This window comes from Oryzias melastigma, linkage group LG23 (genome assembly GCF_002922805.2).
Source record: "Oryzias melastigma strain HK-1 linkage group LG23, ASM292280v2, whole genome shotgun sequence".
Classification (NCBI taxonomy): Eukaryota; Metazoa; Chordata; class Actinopteri; order Beloniformes; family Adrianichthyidae; genus Oryzias; species Oryzias melastigma.
In genome coordinates, this window is record NC_050534.1 from 3,969,423 (window position 1) to 3,990,610 (window position 21,188).

Below are 21,188 nucleotides of genomic sequence, written 5' to 3' on the forward strand. Positions count from 1 at the left end.
TCGTCGGGTATTATCCCTTACATATCTATCTCTAGCAGTCCGTTGGCTTCGCCGTTTTAACATGGCCAGTGCTCGACTAGTTTTTTTTATTTTAACATGGCTAGCAGTCAACTAGTTTGTTTTTTTTAACATAGCCAGCGGTGTGCTAGCTTTGTTTTTTTTTTATGTAACTAGTCGTCTGCTAGCCATTTTTTTTTTGTCATAGCTAGCGGTCAGATGGCTTTGTTTTTTTTTTTTTTTTTAATTTTGTTTTTAAACCTAGCTAGCAGTCTTAAGCAGCCGTCTTGTCACGCGGTGTGGCAAGGCGGGCGGATGTGGTTTAAAACGAAAAGATGAGTTGGAGGTACCCCAAATGTCAAAGTGACTCGGAAGGGGGCCACATCATCCATTAGTGACGAGATGGGAGTGAGAATGTTGTTTGAGCAGCCAAAATCTTTTTACGGTCTATGGCTCTGACCCCTCCCCTGCATGCATCTAACCCAGGACGCCCTCAGGGTAGGGGGAGCAAACCAGTTCTGAACAGAGCGCTTTTCCAGCTTTATCAGTCAAAGTAAAAGAAAACCTCAGTGAAATTTTTTATATCGAACCAATACTGACTATCTTAAATTATGCGAATATCCTCCAATACCGATACCGACATCGATGTATCGCCTTAATTCAGGTCTTGTTCTTTGAAGGCCTCTTTAAGAAAAGGTTTGTTCAGACTTGTGTGTCTCCACGCAGAGAAGTGACATAGTGAGAGCAGCGTATGAGCCCACAGACGAGGAGTGTGAATGGAAAGCAGATGAGGAGGAAGAGCTCACAGTAAGTAAACAGGTACAGATGACAGATTTCTATCGTTGAATCACTCTGTGGATTTGCATGAAGCTTGCAGTCATTTTCTGCTGAGCTCAGAACAATCCACTTGAAGAGCAAATGTCTCCCAACAGGAAGAAATGAAGGAAAAGGCCAAGCTGGAGGAGGAGAAGAAAGACGAGGAGAAGGAGGACCCCAAAGGCATCCCAGAGTTCTGGTTAACAGTTTTCAAAAACGTGGACCTGCTCAGTGATATGCTGCAGGTGGGTTCTGCACAGAAAGTGGGTCACTGGAGGAAGCTCCAGCCTGCCACCTGCTGGTCAGACTGTGGATGTTCCTGAAAGCTGTTCTTAACCAGCTCCTCGTTTCCCCATCAGGAGCACGATGAGCCCATACTAACACATTTACAAGACATTAAAGTAAAGTTCTCTGACCCGGGACAGCCGATGGTGAGTCACGCCGTCTTCGTCTCTCCAAACGTCAGCTGAGCGTGTTTACACCAGACTCTTCTCTCCCCAGAGCTTCTCATTAGAGTTCTACTTTGAGCCCAATGAGTTCTTCACAAACACAGTCCTGACTAAAACCTACAAAATGAGGTCCGAGCCCGACGAGAGCGACCCCTTTTCCTTCGATGGTCCAGAGATCATGTCCTGCACAGGGTGAGTCCGGGCCAGCACTCGTACGAGGGGAAGTTCTGTAACTCCGGGTCTCCTGTTGGTTTAGAACTAGAGCTGCCACGATTAGTCGACTAATCGACTATTAAGGTAGTAAACGACTAATTTGATAGTTGATTAGTTGTTACTTTATATTATATGGAGTCAGAGTGCAGTAAAGTTGAACCTTAAAATTGCATTATGCTGGTTTTTAGGACTATTTTGGCATTTAATTTTTTTTTTAGAATAGAAATACTTTATTCATTCCAGGCTGGGAAATTAGGCTGTTGCAGCATTAAGCATATACCGAAGATATTAACATATAGAGAAAAAGCAATATTTACAAAAAAATAAGGAAATGATATACAATACAAAAAACAAAAGAAAATTGTGCAAATTGTAATTTGATTTTGTTTTTTATTGTACATTTCCTTTTTGAAAATATTGCTTTTTCTCTATATGTTAATATCTTCGGTATATGCCCAATGCTGCAACAGCCTTTAGGCTATTTTGGCTAATATTTCAGCTACATGCTAGCTACTTTGGCTAGTTTTTTTTTCCAGATTTTTATTCTTTTATGGAGTTACCTTAAATATTTCAGCTACATGCTAGCTGTTTTGGTGAATTTAAGATTTTTTTTTATGTTATTTTGAAGTTTATCTAATATTTCAGCTACATGCTAGCTTGTTTTGGTGAATTTAGTTTTTTTTGGTTTTTTTTGGCTATTTTGACGTTTAGCTGATATTTCAGCTGCATGCTAACTATTTTGGCTAATTCAGGATTTTTTTCAGTAGTTTAGGCTAATTTGGCATTTGACTAATATTTCAGCTGCCAATGTTAACATCTTCAGCTATCGTCTCTAGCATCTTCAGCAGCTAAATTCAGCTTACAGCATTCACACTAACATTATCACTGGTAATGCTATATATCTAGTTTTTAGTTAGTTTAAAGCTAATGATGGTTAAGATGTGTATTTTACATCCAGTTTGCGCATTACCCAATTAGTCGACTATTAAAATAATCGTTTGTGGCGTCCCCATTCAGAACGCTCTGTGGTCATCAGGCGGCTTATGCATCTTCCTCTCCACAGCTGCCCCATCGACTGGACTAAAGGCAAAAACGTCACATTGAAAACGATCAAGAAGAAGCAGAAGCACAAGGGCCGCGGCACGGTGAGGACGGTCACCAAAACCGTCCCCAACGACTCCTTCTTCAACTTCTTCAGCCCCCCCGAGGGTGAGCATGACCCCACCCTGCTCTGTTTTTAGACACTTCCCTTTAACGCTTTTAGTCTGACTGGATGTTTTTGTGTCTGCAGTTCCAGAAAATGGAGAGTTGGTGAGTCACTCTTCTTTTATTTAACACCTGATTTCATTATCACTGTTATTTAAAGAAACATGTTTTATTGAGAGGAAACTGAAGTTAAGAAACGACGCTTGTATCAAAACTTTGACTGTGAAACCATTTCCTGTTAAAGAAGCTGAAGGGTGTTGTGGACGGTCACACCAACAGCATGTAAAGATGTGAAGTGTGAGGAGTAAAACTTATACATTTGCACCAATAAAAGAAATATTTCCTCTCAAAAAACTTTTTTGGCTTCAAAATTTTTTTTGCAAAAGTTTTTAGATGGGTTGTCTCATCTCGCTTTCTCCCATCTTTGATTTGGTGTTCATAAGTTTCAGTTTAGTGTGATAAATGTGCCACACCAAACCAACAATCACAGGCTTCATGCTGATTGGTCTAGATCAGGGGTGTCCAAGGTCAGTCCTCGAGGCCCGGTGTCCTACATGTTTTCCAACCAACCTGCCGTTGAAGCTCCTTATTGGCTAAACACACCTGATCCAGGTAATCAGTAGCAGATTTCTGGAAAAACTCGTTGGAGCCGGCCCTCAAGGACTGAATCAGGACCCCCCTGTTCTAAATTCTATTCAATGAAATCGCCATATTTAACCAACAGTTTCCAAATCAGAAAATTTGGATCTCACTTCATACATCACCAGAACCTCCAGCATCCCCTTAGACCCCGTTCTGGGGACGTTCGGGGTGGTGATTGTCCTGCTGTCATGTTGACTTGTTACACTCGGTCTTCAGAGGAGTCGTCCCTGATTTTCCTCTACTTGTTCGATCAAATCCAGTTCTTCCGTCTCCAGCAGACCCTCCTGCTGCTCTTTCAGTTTTGAGTTCAAACTTTAGTGTCTGTCATCTGATGACCACCTGGTGGCGTTAGACATGTGGAATCATCAGAAACTAAGACAGTTTTCTTCTCGATCTGTTTTCAGGACGAAGACTCCGAGGCCATCCTGGCCGCTGACTTTGAAATCGGCCACTTCATCCGTGAGCGCATCGTGCCGCGGGCGATTCTATACTTCACAGGCGAGGCCATCGAAGACGACGATGACGACGTAAGTGAATCTGAAATAACTATCCGAGCTGCAAACATTGTTTTCTGATGTTTTGGGGGTTAAAGTGTATTTATTTTAAAAAACATCTAAAAAAATCTACAGGTGTTAATGTAGAATCTTCTTTTTTGTGCAGAATTTTAATCCCAAAACTATTAAATGTAATCTTTTCTAAACATTTTTTACTGTTTTCATGCCTCATTGGTGCATCTGCAGATGTTAGGGAATATATTTTTCTCCGAGACATTAATCGGCTCATTCCTGTTCTGTTTGAACCACTTCTTTACCTTTAAGTCTTTTGAAGCTTCAGAATTTCCAGTGAAACTTGAATCGCTCTGTTTTCTTCCTCTGCAGTATGATGAAGAGGGAGAGGAGGCGGACGACGAGGTAAAGATCAGAAACATGAGCGTAAGGAGTTTCACTGAAACTGTTTGGACTGAATGTTCTGTCTGTTTTCAGGAGGGTGAGGAGGAAGCTGATGAAGAGAACGATCCTGATTATGATCCTAAGGTGAGCACTGAAGACGTCTGCTGTCCTGAGGACCTTCCTCCGCCCTTCTCCACTCTGTGGACTCGGACTCGTGCTCCCTAAATCCACAGGGAGGCGCTGTTGGTGCCGACACGAGTCCTGAGCCGCAGGTGGAGAACGGCTGCAGACTCCCAGAATACATGCTGTCAAACACGTCTCGTGTGTCCCAGCTTTGTGCTCCGCTTCAGCTTGTGTTGTTGGGATCTGGACTTAAATGATCGATCTAGAGTTTCTCTTCAGAATAATCTCGGTCTGTAAAAAGGGGAATGCTGCATGCCACTAAAAAAAGCTGAGTTCAAGCCTGAAACTAAAGACGCTGCTAAACTCGTCTGCATCAAATAAAGCTTTATTAATCCTGCAGAAGGATGCTGGTTGGGCAGTTCTTAGAGGGTCAGCTTCAGGTTCAGACCGTGCTTCACTTCAGAGCTCGTTGCAGTTAGGATTTTCTTCCAATTACAGCCAGTTAAATGAAGGCTGCATGTTTTTCTCTGTGGTCCTCCATCTTGAAAGGGTCTATACAATGGTTTTAAGCCTTTCAGAGGAAACTATATCCATAAATATATAATCATAAATTACTTTGGAACACTAAATAACACATTATTTATGAACATAGGTTTTTTTTTTATCCTTTTCATACCCAGTACTAAGACGACTCGATCTCCGAGGCTCCACCTTTCACTCGTTGTGGGTAATGCCAATTTAATGACGTTCTCTGCTCCTTGTCTGCATCCAAACATCCAATTTATTGCAAATATTATGTGCATATACCTTTAGTCGCCCCCAGACAGAATGTTCATTACTAATGGGTTAAATGCAGCCAAAACTACACGAGAATTTCGGGATTTATTGAAATAAGAAGTTCGTATTCTGTTGTGATTAGCACAGGATCCATATGAAAAATCTTCACTTTCATGCAGACACACAGCTTTCCGTCTTTGCTTAATAATCCACTTTCAAACCAGCTTTTTTTTTTTCATATTATCACTCGCTTTTTCCACCAACAAATGGTCTGCTCCCCTTTCCTCCAGCAAATAGTCTGCTCCCCTTTCCTCCAGCAAATAGTCTGCTCCCATCCATTACCAGGATATGGTCTGCTCCCTTTCACCACCAGCAAATAGTCTGCTCCCCTTCTCCTGCCGTCTCCCCAATATCACCCGTCTGCTTGCACCATTCTCGGATACGTTCAGGATCCATCCCAACAGGTCGTCCAGATTCCTCACCAGAATGTTCTTTGGCGTCTGCCACCACACACAGCTTAAACACTAAACCGAATGAGCGTTTCTTGGCTGTCGCTACACTGGATCACAACACTAATACCACAGACAGCCGGCCTCTGTAGTTAGCTAGCTGATCACCGTTAGCTTCTGAAAGCTAGCGAAGTCGCTAGAGAAGGTTTGTTTTAATTCCTGGGGGCGGTGCTGGCAGAGCAGACTCTTCGTGAAAGGGGCTGTTCTCAATTTGTGAGAACCCGCTCGTTTTATTTTGACAGCAACATTTGCTAGATTTCAGTCCATAATCCTGATCAGGTCAAAGGACGCGTCAAGAAAGTAAAATGTGGTGTGACTACCCAGAATGGTTAGAGACCTAAAGGCAGGCGATTGGTCAGAGGGTTTGATGGGAAGTTTTTCTAGTGAACTGTTAAGGTTTTTTTTCTCTTATCTGCAATAAACAGCTTTATGGAGATCATGCACACTTAGTTGGATCAATGTTTTGACCTCATGATGTATTTTAACAGGTGAATATTAGTATTCACCATATATTCAGAACAGAAATGCTAAATGTAAGAATAAATATTGTAATCATATTTTTCCCAAGCAGAACTCAGATTTCATGATCTGCTTCCAGGCAGCTGTTTTTTAAGACATAAAGATTACCCATAATCTCCCATGTTAACAGAATTGCCAAATGTATTATTTTAACTTTTGACAAACTCTGAATCCAGCTTTCTAACTAAAACCAACATCAGTCACATGATCATTTTTTAACATCTTAAACGTTTAATAGCCAGTTACAGTTAACTTAAACCTAGGAGGAAATCAGAAGTGAGATTTGACAAAGAGTTCAAACTTTTTACCAAAGCTTTGGTTTACAAATAAAATCTGTGCATTCTGGAGATAACATTGAGCAAACAAAACATCTTCAGGTCAACAGTGATGTTAAAAACTAACATAGTTTATCATGTATGTGCACCTCAGCCATCAATTTACACATTTAATTAATCAAATTCAATAAATGCTAATTAATTAATCCTTTAAAAGAAAAATAAAACAGCATTTTTTTTTTAATTTATTTTGTTCTTGTTCCCCCCTCTGACTTTAGCAGTCTTACACTGCTGGGTTTTGTTATTTTAGTTTGGGGCTGGTAGTCTTTGTTTGCAGGCTTTGTTTGTTTGGGTAGTTTTGGTTAGGTGGAGCTGCTGACTCAGATGGTCGACATGTCTGGGTCAGCAGTCTCCATGACTTATTTGTTTGGCCGAGGAGCCACCATGGAGAGATGAAAGAGCCTCATGTTTCAGACCCCTGAACTATCTTGACGGGATTTGCAAAGCGCATGACTTTCCTAATTTCTGCCTCCAGTTGCTTTGCTCTGCCCTCGTGTTTTGTGGTCAGTGAGTGAAGAGATCTTCAGTCATGTGGTTTTGTTTGAAACAGAAATGTCCAGTTGACGTTGGTCTGAATACAGACCAAATGCAGGGCTCAGGACTTGATCTGGATCAAATTAAGATGACTTGGTCTGAACCAACAGACTTTCCCACCCTAGAGTATTGGATCACCCGGTCCTGGTTGGAACTGGATGTGATCAAGCGAACGTTGGAGCTTCCAGACGTGCCTGAGCAGACGTCAGTTTGCAGCGGTTTAGTTTCTGTCTTGGTGGAGCTGCTTCTCTGCTGAGCTGGTTTGACATTCTGTATTCTGCTAGATTTTTATTTTATTTTCTTCATGAATGTTTCTTCATCTCAGCTACTTCTGCATCTCTTGTCAGCGACTCTTTAAATTTTTCCTCACTAGGTTTAAGTGGTGACTGTAGAAAAATAACCCTGTCCTGGTAGGTACGGCTTGTGACGTGTCGGCTTTCTACCATCCCCCACATGGCTGCTGTGTCTTTGCTTTTAGTTTAGGTCCTCTCCCCCATCCCACACCTGTATGCTCACCTGCCGCCGCCCCCACCCCACATTACTAACCCACCTGTTTGTGTCTGACTAACCCATGAGGAGGGGTGTGTCTGCACTGGTGTGTTTTTTTGTCCCCCGCCTCTAAACTCAAGCTGGCTCTTCCAGAATGAAGACTTGCTGCCATTTTTCCATAAATACGCCACTTTGTTTTCAGTTTAGCTCCATTTTAGCTTCAGTGATCACAGGTTCCAGTCAAAATATCCAAAAACTGCCAATGGAGAGTGTGCTCTGCATGCTTTACCAAGACTTTTGCTTTTAGAAAATGCTTTAAAAAAAGAAACGCTTTTGTGAAGTCGAATAAAATGGTTTTCCTTTGGTTTTCTCTTGTCTTTAAACTCTAAACGCTCAAACTTTCATAAAAAAGAAGTCCAGGATTATAGAATGAAAACAAATCTAACAATCAAAGATTTATGTAACTCCGAAAAGCTGAGCACATCTACGGCCCATCAGGACGCGGATCAGTGTATTTTTGCAAAGAAAATAAAACTGTGATTGGTGGAAAAATCTGCAAAACCGTAAAAGGTGAACCAGCAAGTAAACACTGTAGTATAATGGTGTCTAGACACACTTTTCAAATACTTTTCCTGCAGTAAACTTTAGAGCTGAGGCCAGCACACTTCGACTGTAGAGGAAAACTGGACTGAGTGACCACTCCCCCTGGTGTTCCAAACAGGAAGTACCCGCCGGGTCAAAGAACCCAAAATCCCATAGTCTTCCATAGACATCTATTTCTGTTCTTCTATTAGAATAACTATTCCTGTTCTGATACTTTCTCTTTTTTAGCATGCTCTTTCTAATCCTTATTTTTAAAATATTTTTGTTTTAGTTCAAATTATAAACTGATAAATCCGATGACTCGATAAAAGTAGGTTTGTGTAGTCTGCTTTCAGTATAAGGGGTGTGGCCTTCCATCAAGCTCACTCCTGATTGGTGAGTGACCGCCATAGCAATGTTGAATCAGACTGACTCTGACCAATCGCTGCTTTCTGATGTCGTCTGGCTCAAACATGTTGGAATCCATATTGCTAAACCGTGGGGAAGAAATCTATTTTGTATTTGTGACGTCACACTCACTCAGTCCAGTTCTTTTATAGTCGATTAGTGCTGGTGATTGATAATTTACAGATTCGATTCACCAGAGCCTAGATTTATTTATTCAGATAAAAAAAAAATTCTTTCCATCCATTCAATTCAGTTTTGAGTTTACACAATTAGACACATTTGTTTAGAAATACATTAATAATCTATATGTTTTGAATATATTCATAATAATCTAACACAGTTCACATACTGTAAAATTTATTAGAGAAATTAGATCAATAGTGTACAGTGTTGCATGTTTTCTCAAGTGGAGAAGTTCTAACTAAAATGTTCATTAACATTGTAAACATTGTTCTGCTTCTCCTGGAGGTCGTTTCAGTTTGGCCACTAGGTGGTGATCACGCTGTAGCATTACACTTTTTATTTTTTATTTTTTCAAGATTAAGCTAAAAAAATGTATTTTAGACCACAAATGGGTAAATATTTCCCTCAAAGAGATTGTAAAATTCATGTCTGTGAGTTTATAAAGATGTTCATTTAGTCAGCAATGTATGTTTAGGTGGACCGAGCGTTAGCATTAGCCGTCCTATGGGAAATTCCATTAAACTTTAGCATTAAGCTAGCGGACTTTAGCTGTATGTGCTAAATCGATTTCTATTTCTATGGATTATTGATTCTAATCAATTTTAATAACCCAGCCCTATAGTCAGTGGGACCATAGTAGAAGCTGTATTTTACTGAAGTGATCTGGAGTGAGTGATCGGACCACACGAGTGACAGTCTTAACTAACCAGAAAAGGAACGCCTTAAAATGACTTGGAGGAAACACTGTTGGAAAGATGTTGGCTATGGTTTACCGGCCCAGCGTTTAATGACTGATGTTGACTGATGCTCCTTAATTGGTTCTTTAATGATCTGAAATGATCAGGAGTCAGCCAAGCTCCTTCAGTCAATACGACAGATCTGCTCTTTAATGACCCACTCCAATGAAAATGATTTTTAACAAGTTTTTGTAGCATTTTTTTTCTCATGGAAGTAAGATTAAGATAGTATTTCTTTATTCAAACCGTGGAGAATCAGGGTTTTTTACATAGACCAATAGATCCATGAACGTCTGTTCTCCTCGTCTGAGCTGGAATCTGGATCTAAACTGTACTGTCGGATATTTCCCACCATCTTTGTTGCACTGCTAATGTTAGCTTGGGGTTGTGGGGGCCTGTAAGCTAGCAGGAAAGCGTCCTGACGACAACTCTGATGTGAATTTCTGATAAACTCCTGCAGAAACTGCCCTAGAAAACGACACAGGGTTCTTCCTTTTGGCTTGAAGCTGCAAAGATAATTGGAGTGGGTCTTAATGCACGAAACCGTACAGTCGTGTGAGTGAGACCCCCCCATTCCCCATCGTTGTCATGGATGTCCGTGCTTTGAGCAGAGCTGAGGCAAACGTTGAACCTGCTGCGGAGAAGTCTGTGTTGGCATGTCTCTGTTGGAGCGTGGACCTGATGGTTCCTGAGGCTGCGTTAACCCCGCCCCCTCCGTCTCTCCTCTGGTCTCTTGCAGAAGGATGCAGCCCCCCCAGCTGAGTGCAAGCAACAGTGAGGCCTTGTCTGGCTGCCTTGAGGATCAACTGCACTGTAACTGCTTGTTAACTTCTTCAAAAAGGAAAAACAGATTAAAATAGTTACTTATCGCCTTATAATGTTTTGTATTTTTCTTGGTAGGGAATTTGAACGCTGAGGTTTCCAGATTTTTGTTACAAATCTTCACGGTGATAAACTGGGAGCCGCCTGGCTCAGTACACATAGTATTTTACTAGCCCTGTTCTCCTCTGTACAGTAAAGGAACAGAACGACTCCGCATGACCTTGTTCATTTGGGTTCTTGTGATGTTTTTGTTGTTTTTGCTCTTCGACAACAGCTGTGCTTCTGACCAAAGGTGCGGGTGGATGGTTGTCTCGGGTGAATATTCCTCTGAGGGAGGGGGGATGTTTTTTTCGGCACATGAGAAACCATTGTAGCATTCTCAGTCCCAGAGATGATGATGATGACGGCAGGGGGGCGTCTGCATCATTCCAACTCCTGGGCGGGAGCTCCTCCTGCTGGCTCCACACATTCCAGGGAGCAGCATCAAAGCCCAGGAGCCCCGTTTATCTCCAACATTCCAGAGAATTCCAGGGAAAGATGGTTCAGGGACACCTTCAGGCTCTCATGTCCTTCCGTCTGTGGCGGCCATCACGTCCTCTGCTCAAAGTGGGAGGGGCTCTGAGCCGATGTAGCACAGGAGGCAGGAGGAGACTCCCAGATTTCCGGATAATTCTTTATTTTTATTTGCTTCTTGTTGACTCTCACCCCTCCCTGGTTTATCACTGTGACGGGAGGGCAGATGTGATAAGGCCCCACGCTCATCTGGGCCAGCGATCGGCCACCCCTCCTCACCCTTGTCGTCCTTGAACCAAAAAAAAAGCAATACTACTACCCCTCCCAGGTGGCGTGTGAAGTGTTGGGGGGGCGGGATGCCTCTTCCTGCAGGAGTGGGTTCTGTTCAGCTGTTGTCAAGGTAAAATGCTATGCTACAAAAATACTAATGTACTCAATACTGTTCGTGTATGGTCATGAATAAATTGGTAAAACACGCTGTTGGTTTGTGGCTGAAGTCATTGCTGCTGCTGGCCAGCAGAGGGGGCTGCTGCACATCAGTAAACTCAGGAGCGTTCAAGCAAAAAAAGTTGAAATCTCTTTTAAAACAAACTTTTTAGACTTGTGGACCACAACGAGTTCTTAAATTAACCAGGAGTTGATACATGGAGTGTTTTGATGATAAGAGTATGTGGAATCTTAATAAAAGCATGCGTTAGTTTTGATTTAAGTCAAGACAAACTGCCAAATAAGTATTTAAATACTCATTGTCCTTAGAAATCGTGGAGGGGTCTGAAATTTTAATCTTAGGTCAGAAGTCTGGAACCTGATTTTCTGGAGCCACATGTGGCTCTTGGACTCCACAGTGACTCTCTGGCTAAAGAAAAATATTAATTTTAAAAGTAAGGGTTGCTAACTCAGCGTTGATTTAATTTATTTTGGTTAAGTTCATAACTGTGGTGAGCAAACTATTGGTTTTTATATCCCTGCTGATGTCATTAGGCCTTGTTTGCTCTTCGCTTCCTCCAGAAAACATGCATACCTTTCTTATTGTGGAGATTATTTTATGACTAACGTACATTTGATCTTATGCTGCATAACAATAGTAGCTATTCAGAGGGGAGTGGCCAAAATATATAGATTTGAATATTCTTCAGAAACTTTACAGGATCAGTAACCGATCATGTTTGATTTTTATTCCCAGTTAACAGCAGAAGTTGGTAGGAAAAAGGCTGACCAAAGTTAACCTAAAATATAACGAGAAAATTACATCTATGTCTCGTGTTGTTTAAGAATACATTTGCTTCACTTGATTGTTCCTGTTTGGGACACGAAGTCTTTTATTTTGAAAGAAAGTCATGAGCTTCTGTCAAAAAAAAAACAAACGAAAAGAAACTTTTATCTTAATATTTATGTATTTATTTGCGCCCAAAAATAAATATAATTCATATCTATTATTTAAAAAATACAATGTAATGATGCAAAGTAGTTTCAAATTTTATTTTAATGATACTTTTTGTTTACCATAAAAAGAAAAAGCCACTGTTTGCAATTTTTTCCTTTTTTTGCAATTTATGGCAAGCAAAAGTATAATAAATTCTGTCGATTTATGATTCTTTTTTTTTTTTTTGCCAAAAATCACAGAAAAACATGCACTGCTTACAGGATTTTTTTTCTGCAATTTATGGCAAGTAAAAAATATATATAAATCATGGCAATTTATGATACTTTTTGCTCGCCGCAGTTGCAGAAAAAAAAGTGTTAACTGTAAATTTTCTGCAAATAACAGCAAGCTAAAAGTATAATAATTCTAGCGATTAATGATACTTTTTTCTTGCTAAAAATCACGGAAAAAACAGTGTTTTCAGTACTTATCATTAATCGCCAGATTTTGCTTGCCATAAATCGCTTAAGGACTGATTTATAAAAATGCAAAAGCAGGTACCCCCCCTCCACACACACACACACCACCGTGCGTGGGGAGGGGGCAGGGGGCGGTGCGCCTCTCCAGACCCATCCCGCCCCCAAACCTCCTTCACAATCGGTGATCGGGCAGCAGACCGGCAGCATCTCATGCCCCCCGCCCATCCGTCGGTGTGCGGCGCGCCGGAGAAGATGCTGGAGAACGGCCGGAAGGTGTTCAAGGAGGGTCTGCTGGAGAAGCGCAGCGACGGGCTGCTGCAGCTCTGGAAGAAGAAGCTCTGCGTCCTGACGGACGACGGCGTCCTGCTGCTGCCGCCCAAGCAGCACGACCACCCGCAGCTGCAGCACGGCGGCGGCGGGGACGCGGCGCGAGTCAAGGAGCTGCACTTTGCCAACATGAAGACGGTGGACTGCGTGGAGCGGAAGGGCAAATACGTGTACTTCACGGTGGTCATGACCGAGGGGAAGGAGATCGACTTCAGGTGCCCGCAGGACGAGGGCTGGAACGCGGAGATCACCCTGCAGATGGTTCAGTACAAGAACCGCCAGGCGATCCTGGCCGTCAAGTCCACCCGGCAGAAGCAGCAGCTGCTGGTGGTGCAGATGCCCGGACACAAGAGCGTCCGCAGCGCGCCCAGCGTGGCGTGACCCGCCGCCAGCGGTAAGACGGGAGAACGAACGAGCGAGCTGCCGGGAGGCGGGAGCTTCACCTGGGGATCCCCGCAAACGCGGCCCGCTCTTTGTTGTGTGTTTTCCCGGTCTGCTCTGGAGAAAGAGAAGTTCCGGAGCTGCAGTTCTCCTGCTGTTCGAGCAGGAATCCTCTGCAGCGGTGGCTGTAGCTTATGTAAGCACCAGCAGTTTTGATCCGAACCCTTTGGAACATCTCCAACTCCCGAGTGAGACCTCGTGGATGGTCACAACTGAAGTGAGAGAGTCAGGTGCACATGGAAATGAATGAATGGATTGGCGTAAACATCTGCGTCTGGATATGTCAAGCAAAAAAGTATAATTTATACCTTTCTGCGTCTATAACTCCAGAAAAAATACTGTAAATAGCATTTTCCCTGGGATTTGTGGAAAGGACAGTACTTTTCCCTTGCCGTAAATCGCCTAAAATTTAGTGTAAACTTTTTTTTTTTTTTTACGATTTATGGCAAGCTACATGTAGCATAAATCGCCAGGATTTATAATACCCTTTGCTTTCCAAAAATCGCAAGATAATTACTATATAAAGCGTTTTTTAATCCAATTTATGGCATGCAAAAAGTATCATAAATCGCCAGCATTTATTATACTTCTTACTTGCCATAAATCACAGAAAAACTACTGTAAATAGTGTTTTTTCCTCCGTAATTTTTGGCAAGAAAAATGGATCGTAAATCGCCAGAATTTGACACATTTTGTTTACTATAAATCGCTAAAAAAATTACTGCAAACAGTGGCTTTTTCTGCGATATATGGCAAGCAAACAGTATCATTAATCGCTAGAATTTATTATACTTTCCATACATTCCAAAAAATTTACAGTAAACATTGTTTTTTTCTGCTACAATTGCAAGCAAAAAGTATCAGAAATAGCCTGGATGTGTTATATTCTTTTCTTGCCACAAACCATAGAAAAATGACTGTAGATAACATTTTTTTCCATATATGGAACGCATGAAGTATCAAAAATTGCCAGAATTTATGATACTATTTGCTTTTTCTATAATTTGCAGAAAAATTACTGCAAACAGCGGCTTTTTCTGTGACCATATGGCAAGCAAAAAGTATCATAAATTACCAGAATTCATTATATATTTTGCTTGCCATAAATCCTAGAATTTTAGGAGACGTTTCACTTGCCATATGTGATCTGTTTGAGTGCTCCAGATTTGTAGGATGATGTGTGCCGTGGAGCATGATGTCAGCTGTTCACCGGACACTGGATCAAGCTATGTTTAGACAAACACACTACAAGGAGAGTCAGATTTCCATACACGTGGCCCCTCCTGTGTGGAGGTGTGAGGCTTTAAAACCCCCAGTCACCTTTTTCCTTATAGTGACCTTTTATTTGGCACCAAATACAAAGTGAATGTGTTGTTTTTTCATCATATATGATGATAGAAAGTGTGTTCGGTCTGACATCGTTTTCAAAAGATTGGTGTGTTTGGTTCATACCAGAGTTGGTTTCCTTGGATAAACCTGCTTTATTGATGGAAGTGTAAACGCTCACTGGAGCTCTCGGGGAAACACCCTCCTGTAGAAATGAAGGTGTTGTATTACTTGTAAGTGAACCCTGGTGTATTTCAGTGCAGGAATAACATACAAACATTGACATGAAAATGTTGTGTGAAATAGCCCACTACCTCAATCCAAATCAAATTGAGATAAAGTTGTTGCATTTTTTGTCTTCTATCACTTCAAGACAGTTAGAGGAAAATCGAGGACCAATCTGTCCTTTTAATCAGCCCCCCCCCACCGTTTGTATCTAGGATTTCTCCAGGTGGTTTGCTCTGCTCTTGTGAATATGAGAAGTATTCCAACCTGAACAATAGTGTAAATTAAAAAGAAATTGCACACCGTTCACCATGCGTGCATATATAGTGTGGTAGCAGCAAAAAAAATGTAAAACTGAACTGTGTGAAGATGTGAATTTATTGATTTTCATTTACAATTTAGTAGTATGTTTTTGATAATATACATTCCAGATATAACAAATATCACAACTCTTTTTGAAAGAATGTAAAGAGTGCTTTGATGGCACAATAATAATCTGTTTTTTTTACATTTATCTCTACCGTATTTTCTGTACTATAACTCCCTTAATAGCCTTAATCTTTTTCAAAAAATGACAATCAGCCAGTGCGCTTTATAAATGGGTTAATTCTGGTTGTGTTTACTGACTTTGAAGAGATGTTGAGAGGTATACAGTTATGTCAAAATGTTTGGTTGGGTTTGATTGTGGATATTTTTTTTTAGCGTTACTAACAAGGTTGGTAGTTAGTTACAGTTACATTAAAGTTTGTCTTAGTGGTATCAGTCGTTATTTTTGTACATGTTGCAGACAGGGTCAGGAGTTAAAGGTATTGTGAATATGCTAACAAGCCCTTCTGACATAGCTAACGTGTTACAAACAAGTTTTAGAGTTACTGTAAACACTAGGGCTGGGTTGATAAAGTTGATCTGAATTGATCTAAGTTTAACAGATCAAATCAATAATTGATCCATAAAAGTAGAGATCGATTTAACACATAAAGCTAAAGTCCACTAGCTTGATGCTAACGTATAATGGGATTTCCCATAGGGCGGCTAATGCTAACACTTGGTCGACGTAAACATACATTAATGACTAAATAACGTCTTTATAAACTCACAGGTATGAATTTTCCAAACTCTTAAGTAACCATTTGTGGTCTAAAGTACAATTTTTTTGCTCATACTTTCTTCTTCTTATGGAATTATGCTACAGAATGATCGCCACCTAGTGGCCAAACTGAAACGCCCTCCAGGAGAGGCAGAACAATTGAAGGAGGTTCTCCATTTGAGAATCCTGTAACACTGGATGCTATTAACAACATTATTAGAATCAACTCCGACTCTTGTTTTCTTAATGCGCCTTATGCTTTATTCAAAATAGCCTCAACAACATCCGTTCAAGCAACAACTTCCGATAAAAAGTCCACTTAAATTTCGATTCAGTGTTCAAAACTCTTGCGTTAACAGGTCGCTACGCAAGTTTTTAAGTCAGCGTTCGGGCTCTACATACAAAATGCACGGCCATTGGAAGTGCGTTAAAAGTTGAACCAGTTAAAATTTAACTCAGATTTGGTAGTGATGCATGAGTGGCGACCTTTTGAAAACACGAAAGGGCCAACCAAGTAAAATTAGTGATGAAGGAGAAATTATTAATTGAGGTTTGTGCATGATTATCTGACACCATCATTTATTATACTTTTTTGCGTCTATAAATCCAGAAAAATTACTGTAAATAGCTGTTTTTCCTGGGATTTATAGGAAGCAAAAAGTATCATAAATTCCCAGGATTAATTATACTTTTCGTTTGCCATAAATTGCAAAAAGTTTGCTGTTTTTTCCGAATTATAGCAAGCAAAAAGTATCATAAATTGCCAGAATTTTTTTTATACTTTTTGCTTTCTATAAATCACAGGATAATTACTGTAAAAAGTGTTTTTTTTCCTGCGATTTATGGTAAGCAAAAAGAATCGTAAATCACCAGAATTTATTGTACTTTTTGCTTTCCATAAATCACAAAAAAAATTACTGCAAACAGTGGCTTTTTCTGCGATTTATGGCAAGCATAAAGAATCATTAATCGCTAGAATTTATTATACTTTTAGATTCCCGTAAATTGCAGAAAATTTACAGTAAACAGCGTTACAATAAACAAGTCTTTCATGTGCCCAAATAGAGCTGTGAAATAAAAACCATGGAGTAAGATTATCTGACATTTCACACCAATCCTGTCACAACTGAAGGTGGCGGACAAACAAACAACAGTCCAGTGTGAACACCCGATGCTAAAAGCGTGTTCTAGAACGCACATCTCATGTTGAGTGTGTGCTTAGCATTATAGTTTGATGTGCTTACAGTATATACGACATAATTTGCAAAATAGATAATTCATTGATGGTAGCCCTTATAATAGTGCAGAAAATATGGTACTTTGTTTTGGGGGGCATTGCTAGGTTAGTCCATCCAGCTTGGGCGGATACCAGAACGTAAATTAAAACTACTTCTCTTGGGTTGCTTTCACACTGCACTCTTGAGAGAGGTTTGCTCCTCATGCAGCATTCACTACTCGTTTGACGGCAGTAAATGAGCACCGACCAGGATCAAGCTAACTTAGTCAGTAAAATCACATACTGATGGGACCTTTTTCTATTCTGTTATACAGACCAGATTTATTTGTAACATTTTTATAACGTCTTCAGATCCCCACTGTGGGTGTTTTTTTTTTTTTAATTATTATTATTTTTGTTCTGATTGATCATCTCTAGGGGTGTAACGGATCACAAAACTCACAGTTCGGATTATAACACAGTTTGGATCAATTTTTGGATCAGTAAACAGGAAAAAAAAACAAAATAAAATTCTAAAAATACTTTTTTTTAAAAAAGCTTTAAAACATATATTTGAAAAATTATTTAAAAAGAACTGTAATGCATAAATATACACTCACACACCTTTGAACTTTGAACATAAACAAAAAACATGTAGTTTCTGGTTTCATTTCTATGTCTGGAGACCAAATCTACAAAAACTGAGAGAAAAGAGTTTTTAATATGAAATGTTGTCTTACCCCCAAACCCTGCAAAGTCCAAATTAACTCTTTAATGAAAAAGTTAAAATTAAACTTTCATTATTTTTTGGGGTATTAATTGTAGTATTGAAACTAACTGTGGGAGCATTTAAATGTTTCAAATAATTATTATTATCCGTAGTACATGTGCAGGTGAGGCGCTGCCATGCCCGCTTTTCCTGGTGATTTTTGATTCTTTTGGCTTGCCATACTGTCTTCCCCTGACAGCACCTCCCTGTCGCAGGAGCAGCTGAGCTTTCACACAAAATGTACTATCCAAGGAAATAGTGCTGCCACAAACGATTATTTTAATAGTCGACTAATCAGCAATTATTTTTTCTGATTTGTCGACTAATCGGGTCATGAGGAAACTGGATGTAAAACACACATCTAAACCATCAATCGACTTAAATTAACTAAAAACTAGATATATAGCATTACCTCCGATAAGGCTGGTATGAATGCTGTAAGATGAATTTGGCCGTTGAAGATGCTGACATTGATAGCTAAAAATGTTGAAGCTGATGGTTGAAATCCTTGAAGCAAATAGCTGAAAACAGTGAAGCTGATAGCCAGCTAAAATATTAGTTAAATGCCAAATTAGCCTAAAAAAATGAAAACAAACCTAAGTTAGCCAAAACAGCTAGCATGAAGCTGACATATTAGCTAAACTTCAAAATAGCCTAAAAAAAAAACAAAAATATCCAAAATAGCAAGTGTGTAAATATTAGCCTAACTCTAAAATAGCCTAAAAAATGGAAAAAAGCCTGAGTTAGCCAAAATAGCTAGCACGTAGCTGAAATATTAGCCTAACTCCAAAATAGCATAAAAAACAAAAAAATCCTATATTAGCCAAAACAGCTAGCATGTGAACTCCAAAATAGTCTAAAAAACCTTAATAAATAGCAAAATAATCCAAAAAGCTAGCAGAATGCCATTCTAACTTTTAACTTTACTACACTCTGACTCCATGTAATATAAAGTAACGACTAATTGACTATTAAATTAGTCGTGGCAACCTTACGAGGAAATAACTCTGGTCTTAAAGTACCTCTATGATGTCATTATAAAGATCCACTTTACACTTGATTCTCTGAAACCCAGACTCCGCTTACAGTCTGTCTTATTGGTTGCAGGTGTATGGGACACCCAGCAGAGGAAGACGATGAAGCCTCTTCTGCCTTTGCTGCTGCTCCATCACCAACCTCCATCCTCCAGGAGACCCCCACTTCTACGGCGTTGCTTCAACACAGACGTATTTCACAAAAGACTGAAGGACTGACAGCATGTGAGAAAACGAGGGGCGGGGTTTTCCTCTTATTTATTACACGTGTAAATATGTTTTCTATAGACTCTTCTGTCGGTGATGAATATAGAGACGCTCCAACCAGCTCACTCATCGTCAACTGAACCAAAGACTCATTTCCTGTCATTGACATTGTGTAGTGTTTCCTCCACATCCATTCATCTCCTGTTTGTGCTTCGCCCTGGAGGCTGCTGGAGCCTATCCCAGCTGCTGCAGGGGAGCAAACCCTCCACAGGTCCATCCCATACTATTCTCTATGAGCTCATTGGATTTTGTCTGCTCTGTTAGTTGATAGTGCATTTTAGTGACTTTGCTTTATCTGTAAATTGGATGGATGCTTAATTCCATTTAGAGAGTCTTAAAAAAGGTTTGTTGTCCTGCTGTTTATTTAGAGTCAGGCTGATGTTTTCAGAGGCTGAGCTGCTGCAGAAATCATCAATCCCAAACAGAAATGGTCCTTTGATTCCGTTTATTAAACTCATTTTTATGTTTAACACAAATATTGGCAAACTACCTTCCTGGAAATTATTTTCGTTTTTTGTGAAGTATATTCTCTGAATCATGTTGAAATGTTCATGATGTTTTAGGTTTTGTGTTTATTTATCAGGACTCAACGATTTGTGAAAAAAGGTTAGCGTCTCAACGTGACCGATGTTTTCAAGGCGGATCTTTGAGGAGAAGTGGTGCTTTTAGACCACAGAATCCTTCATTTGGAACAGCCTGCTTTCACAGTGCACTTCTGAGAGTGGACCTGCCCATTCCAGGACAGTTGTCCCAGTTAACTTATCAATGTTGTCTCTTTTCTCCAGACATTTACCAACTTTTACTTGATTTACTGTTTTTTAAGGTGAACAAAGGCTGCTTTTCAAGCGAAGTGGACTTTTTCACAAACGTAATGTTTGGGCTAAACTGGTCTGAAAGCCCCTAAAGCTCCTCACCGAGTAAATGTACTTCAGACATGGTTCAGTATTAATGTTAGTGTTCTTCTATGACTTAATTGTGATTCTAGGTAAAATACAAATATCTTTATCTGCATTCTATTTAATTTGTTACAATTATGCCTCGTTTCTACTTAGCGGTCCTGACCGGACCGGGACGTTTTTTTTTGAGTGTTTGCATTATAAAATGGGCCCATTAAACTGGACTGATTCGTACTATTTTCGGACCCCGTTGGTAGTAGGTCCATAGAAAATGAAACGGACCAGTTAAGGCGGATCTACTGTCGTCAAACGATGAAATTCGTTGATTGGTTGAAAAGTTTTACGACAACAGCAAGCGTTCAACCAGCGCTTTTCCCAACTAAAGGTCCAATCTGAAAGTTTTCTGCTCTTTTCCAACACATTCTCGCTGCCAACTCGTCACATATTGACGTTTGGTTACGGACTCCTCAGCATCACTTTTTGACGTTTTGGGTTTTCCAAACTCGCAGTTCTTTGACGTGCTAGACGCTCCCATTAAACATGTGTCCCCAACTTCAGGGCCGCAAACTGGTACCGGATACGGAGCTCGCACGCTCTGTATCCGGTACCAGTACCAGTTCAGGTCCAGTACTGCACCTAGTGCCGGATTATGGCTACGGTACCAGTACCAGATTCAGATACCAGTACCGGGCGTGTCCTAAGGACCAGTCCCTGTGCGGTACCACATCTAGTACCAGTACCTTGTGCCAAGGGTTGTAGACCCTTGATTTTACGAACAGCCAGGACGTCAAAAACCACGAGTTGAGGACACCCATAACCTCAAAAAGTGACATGGAGGGTCCTCAACCAAACGTCAATATGTGACGAGTTAGGGGTGAGTGTTCTTCTTCGCCTGTGAAATATATTTAAAGGGTAACCAAACAGGACAGTTGGAGGCTGACTCTACTCAGACCAGATTTTTTTTTTAAAAAGGGGTGGGGCTAGGGGAGGTGGCTGAGCAGAGGAGGTGTGGTC

The 21,188-nt window shown here is 40.5% G+C and overlaps 2 protein-coding genes across 8 annotated transcripts in view; both read left to right on the top strand.

Moving 5' to 3' along the window:
• Nucleotides 1-11,222, top strand: part of nap1l1 (nucleosome assembly protein 1-like 1) — a 17,958-nt gene extending 6,736 nt beyond the window's left edge. For 2 of the 7 annotated variants that reach the window (XM_024283675.2, XM_024283693.2), the window contains exons 6-15: nt 724-816; nt 930-1,058; nt 1,173-1,244; nt 1,315-1,454; nt 2,539-2,684; nt 2,767-2,786; nt 3,728-3,850; nt 4,202-4,234; nt 4,307-4,357; nt 10,149-11,222. In XM_024283675.2, coding sequence (XP_024139443.1) covers nt 724-816; nt 930-1,058; nt 1,173-1,244; nt 1,315-1,454; nt 2,539-2,684; nt 2,767-2,786; nt 3,728-3,850; nt 4,202-4,234; nt 4,307-4,357; nt 10,149-10,187 — 846 coding nt within the window. In that variant the 3' untranslated portion in view covers nt 10,188-11,222. Of the gene's footprint in view, nt 1-723; nt 817-929; nt 1,059-1,172; nt 1,245-1,314; nt 1,455-2,538; nt 2,685-2,766; nt 2,787-3,727; nt 3,851-4,201; nt 4,235-4,306; nt 4,358-7,383; nt 7,421-10,148 lie in introns of all 7 variants that reach the window. The other 5 variants (XM_024283702.2, XM_024283711.2, XR_002920504.2 and 2 more) reach the window with 4 other exon arrangements.
• A 1,384-nt stretch (nt 11,223-12,606) lies between these two features.
• On the top strand, nt 12,607-20,289 carry phlda1 (pleckstrin homology-like domain, family A, member 1). The gene is made up of 2 exons (XM_024283736.2): nt 12,607-13,307; nt 19,085-20,289. The coding sequence occupies exon 1, from the start codon at nt 12,653-12,655 to the stop codon at nt 13,292-13,294; it is 642 nt and encodes a 213-aa protein (XP_024139504.1). The 5' UTR covers nt 12,607-12,652; the 3' UTR covers nt 13,295-13,307; nt 19,085-20,289.
• The last annotated feature ends 899 nt before the right edge of the window (nt 20,290-21,188 follow it).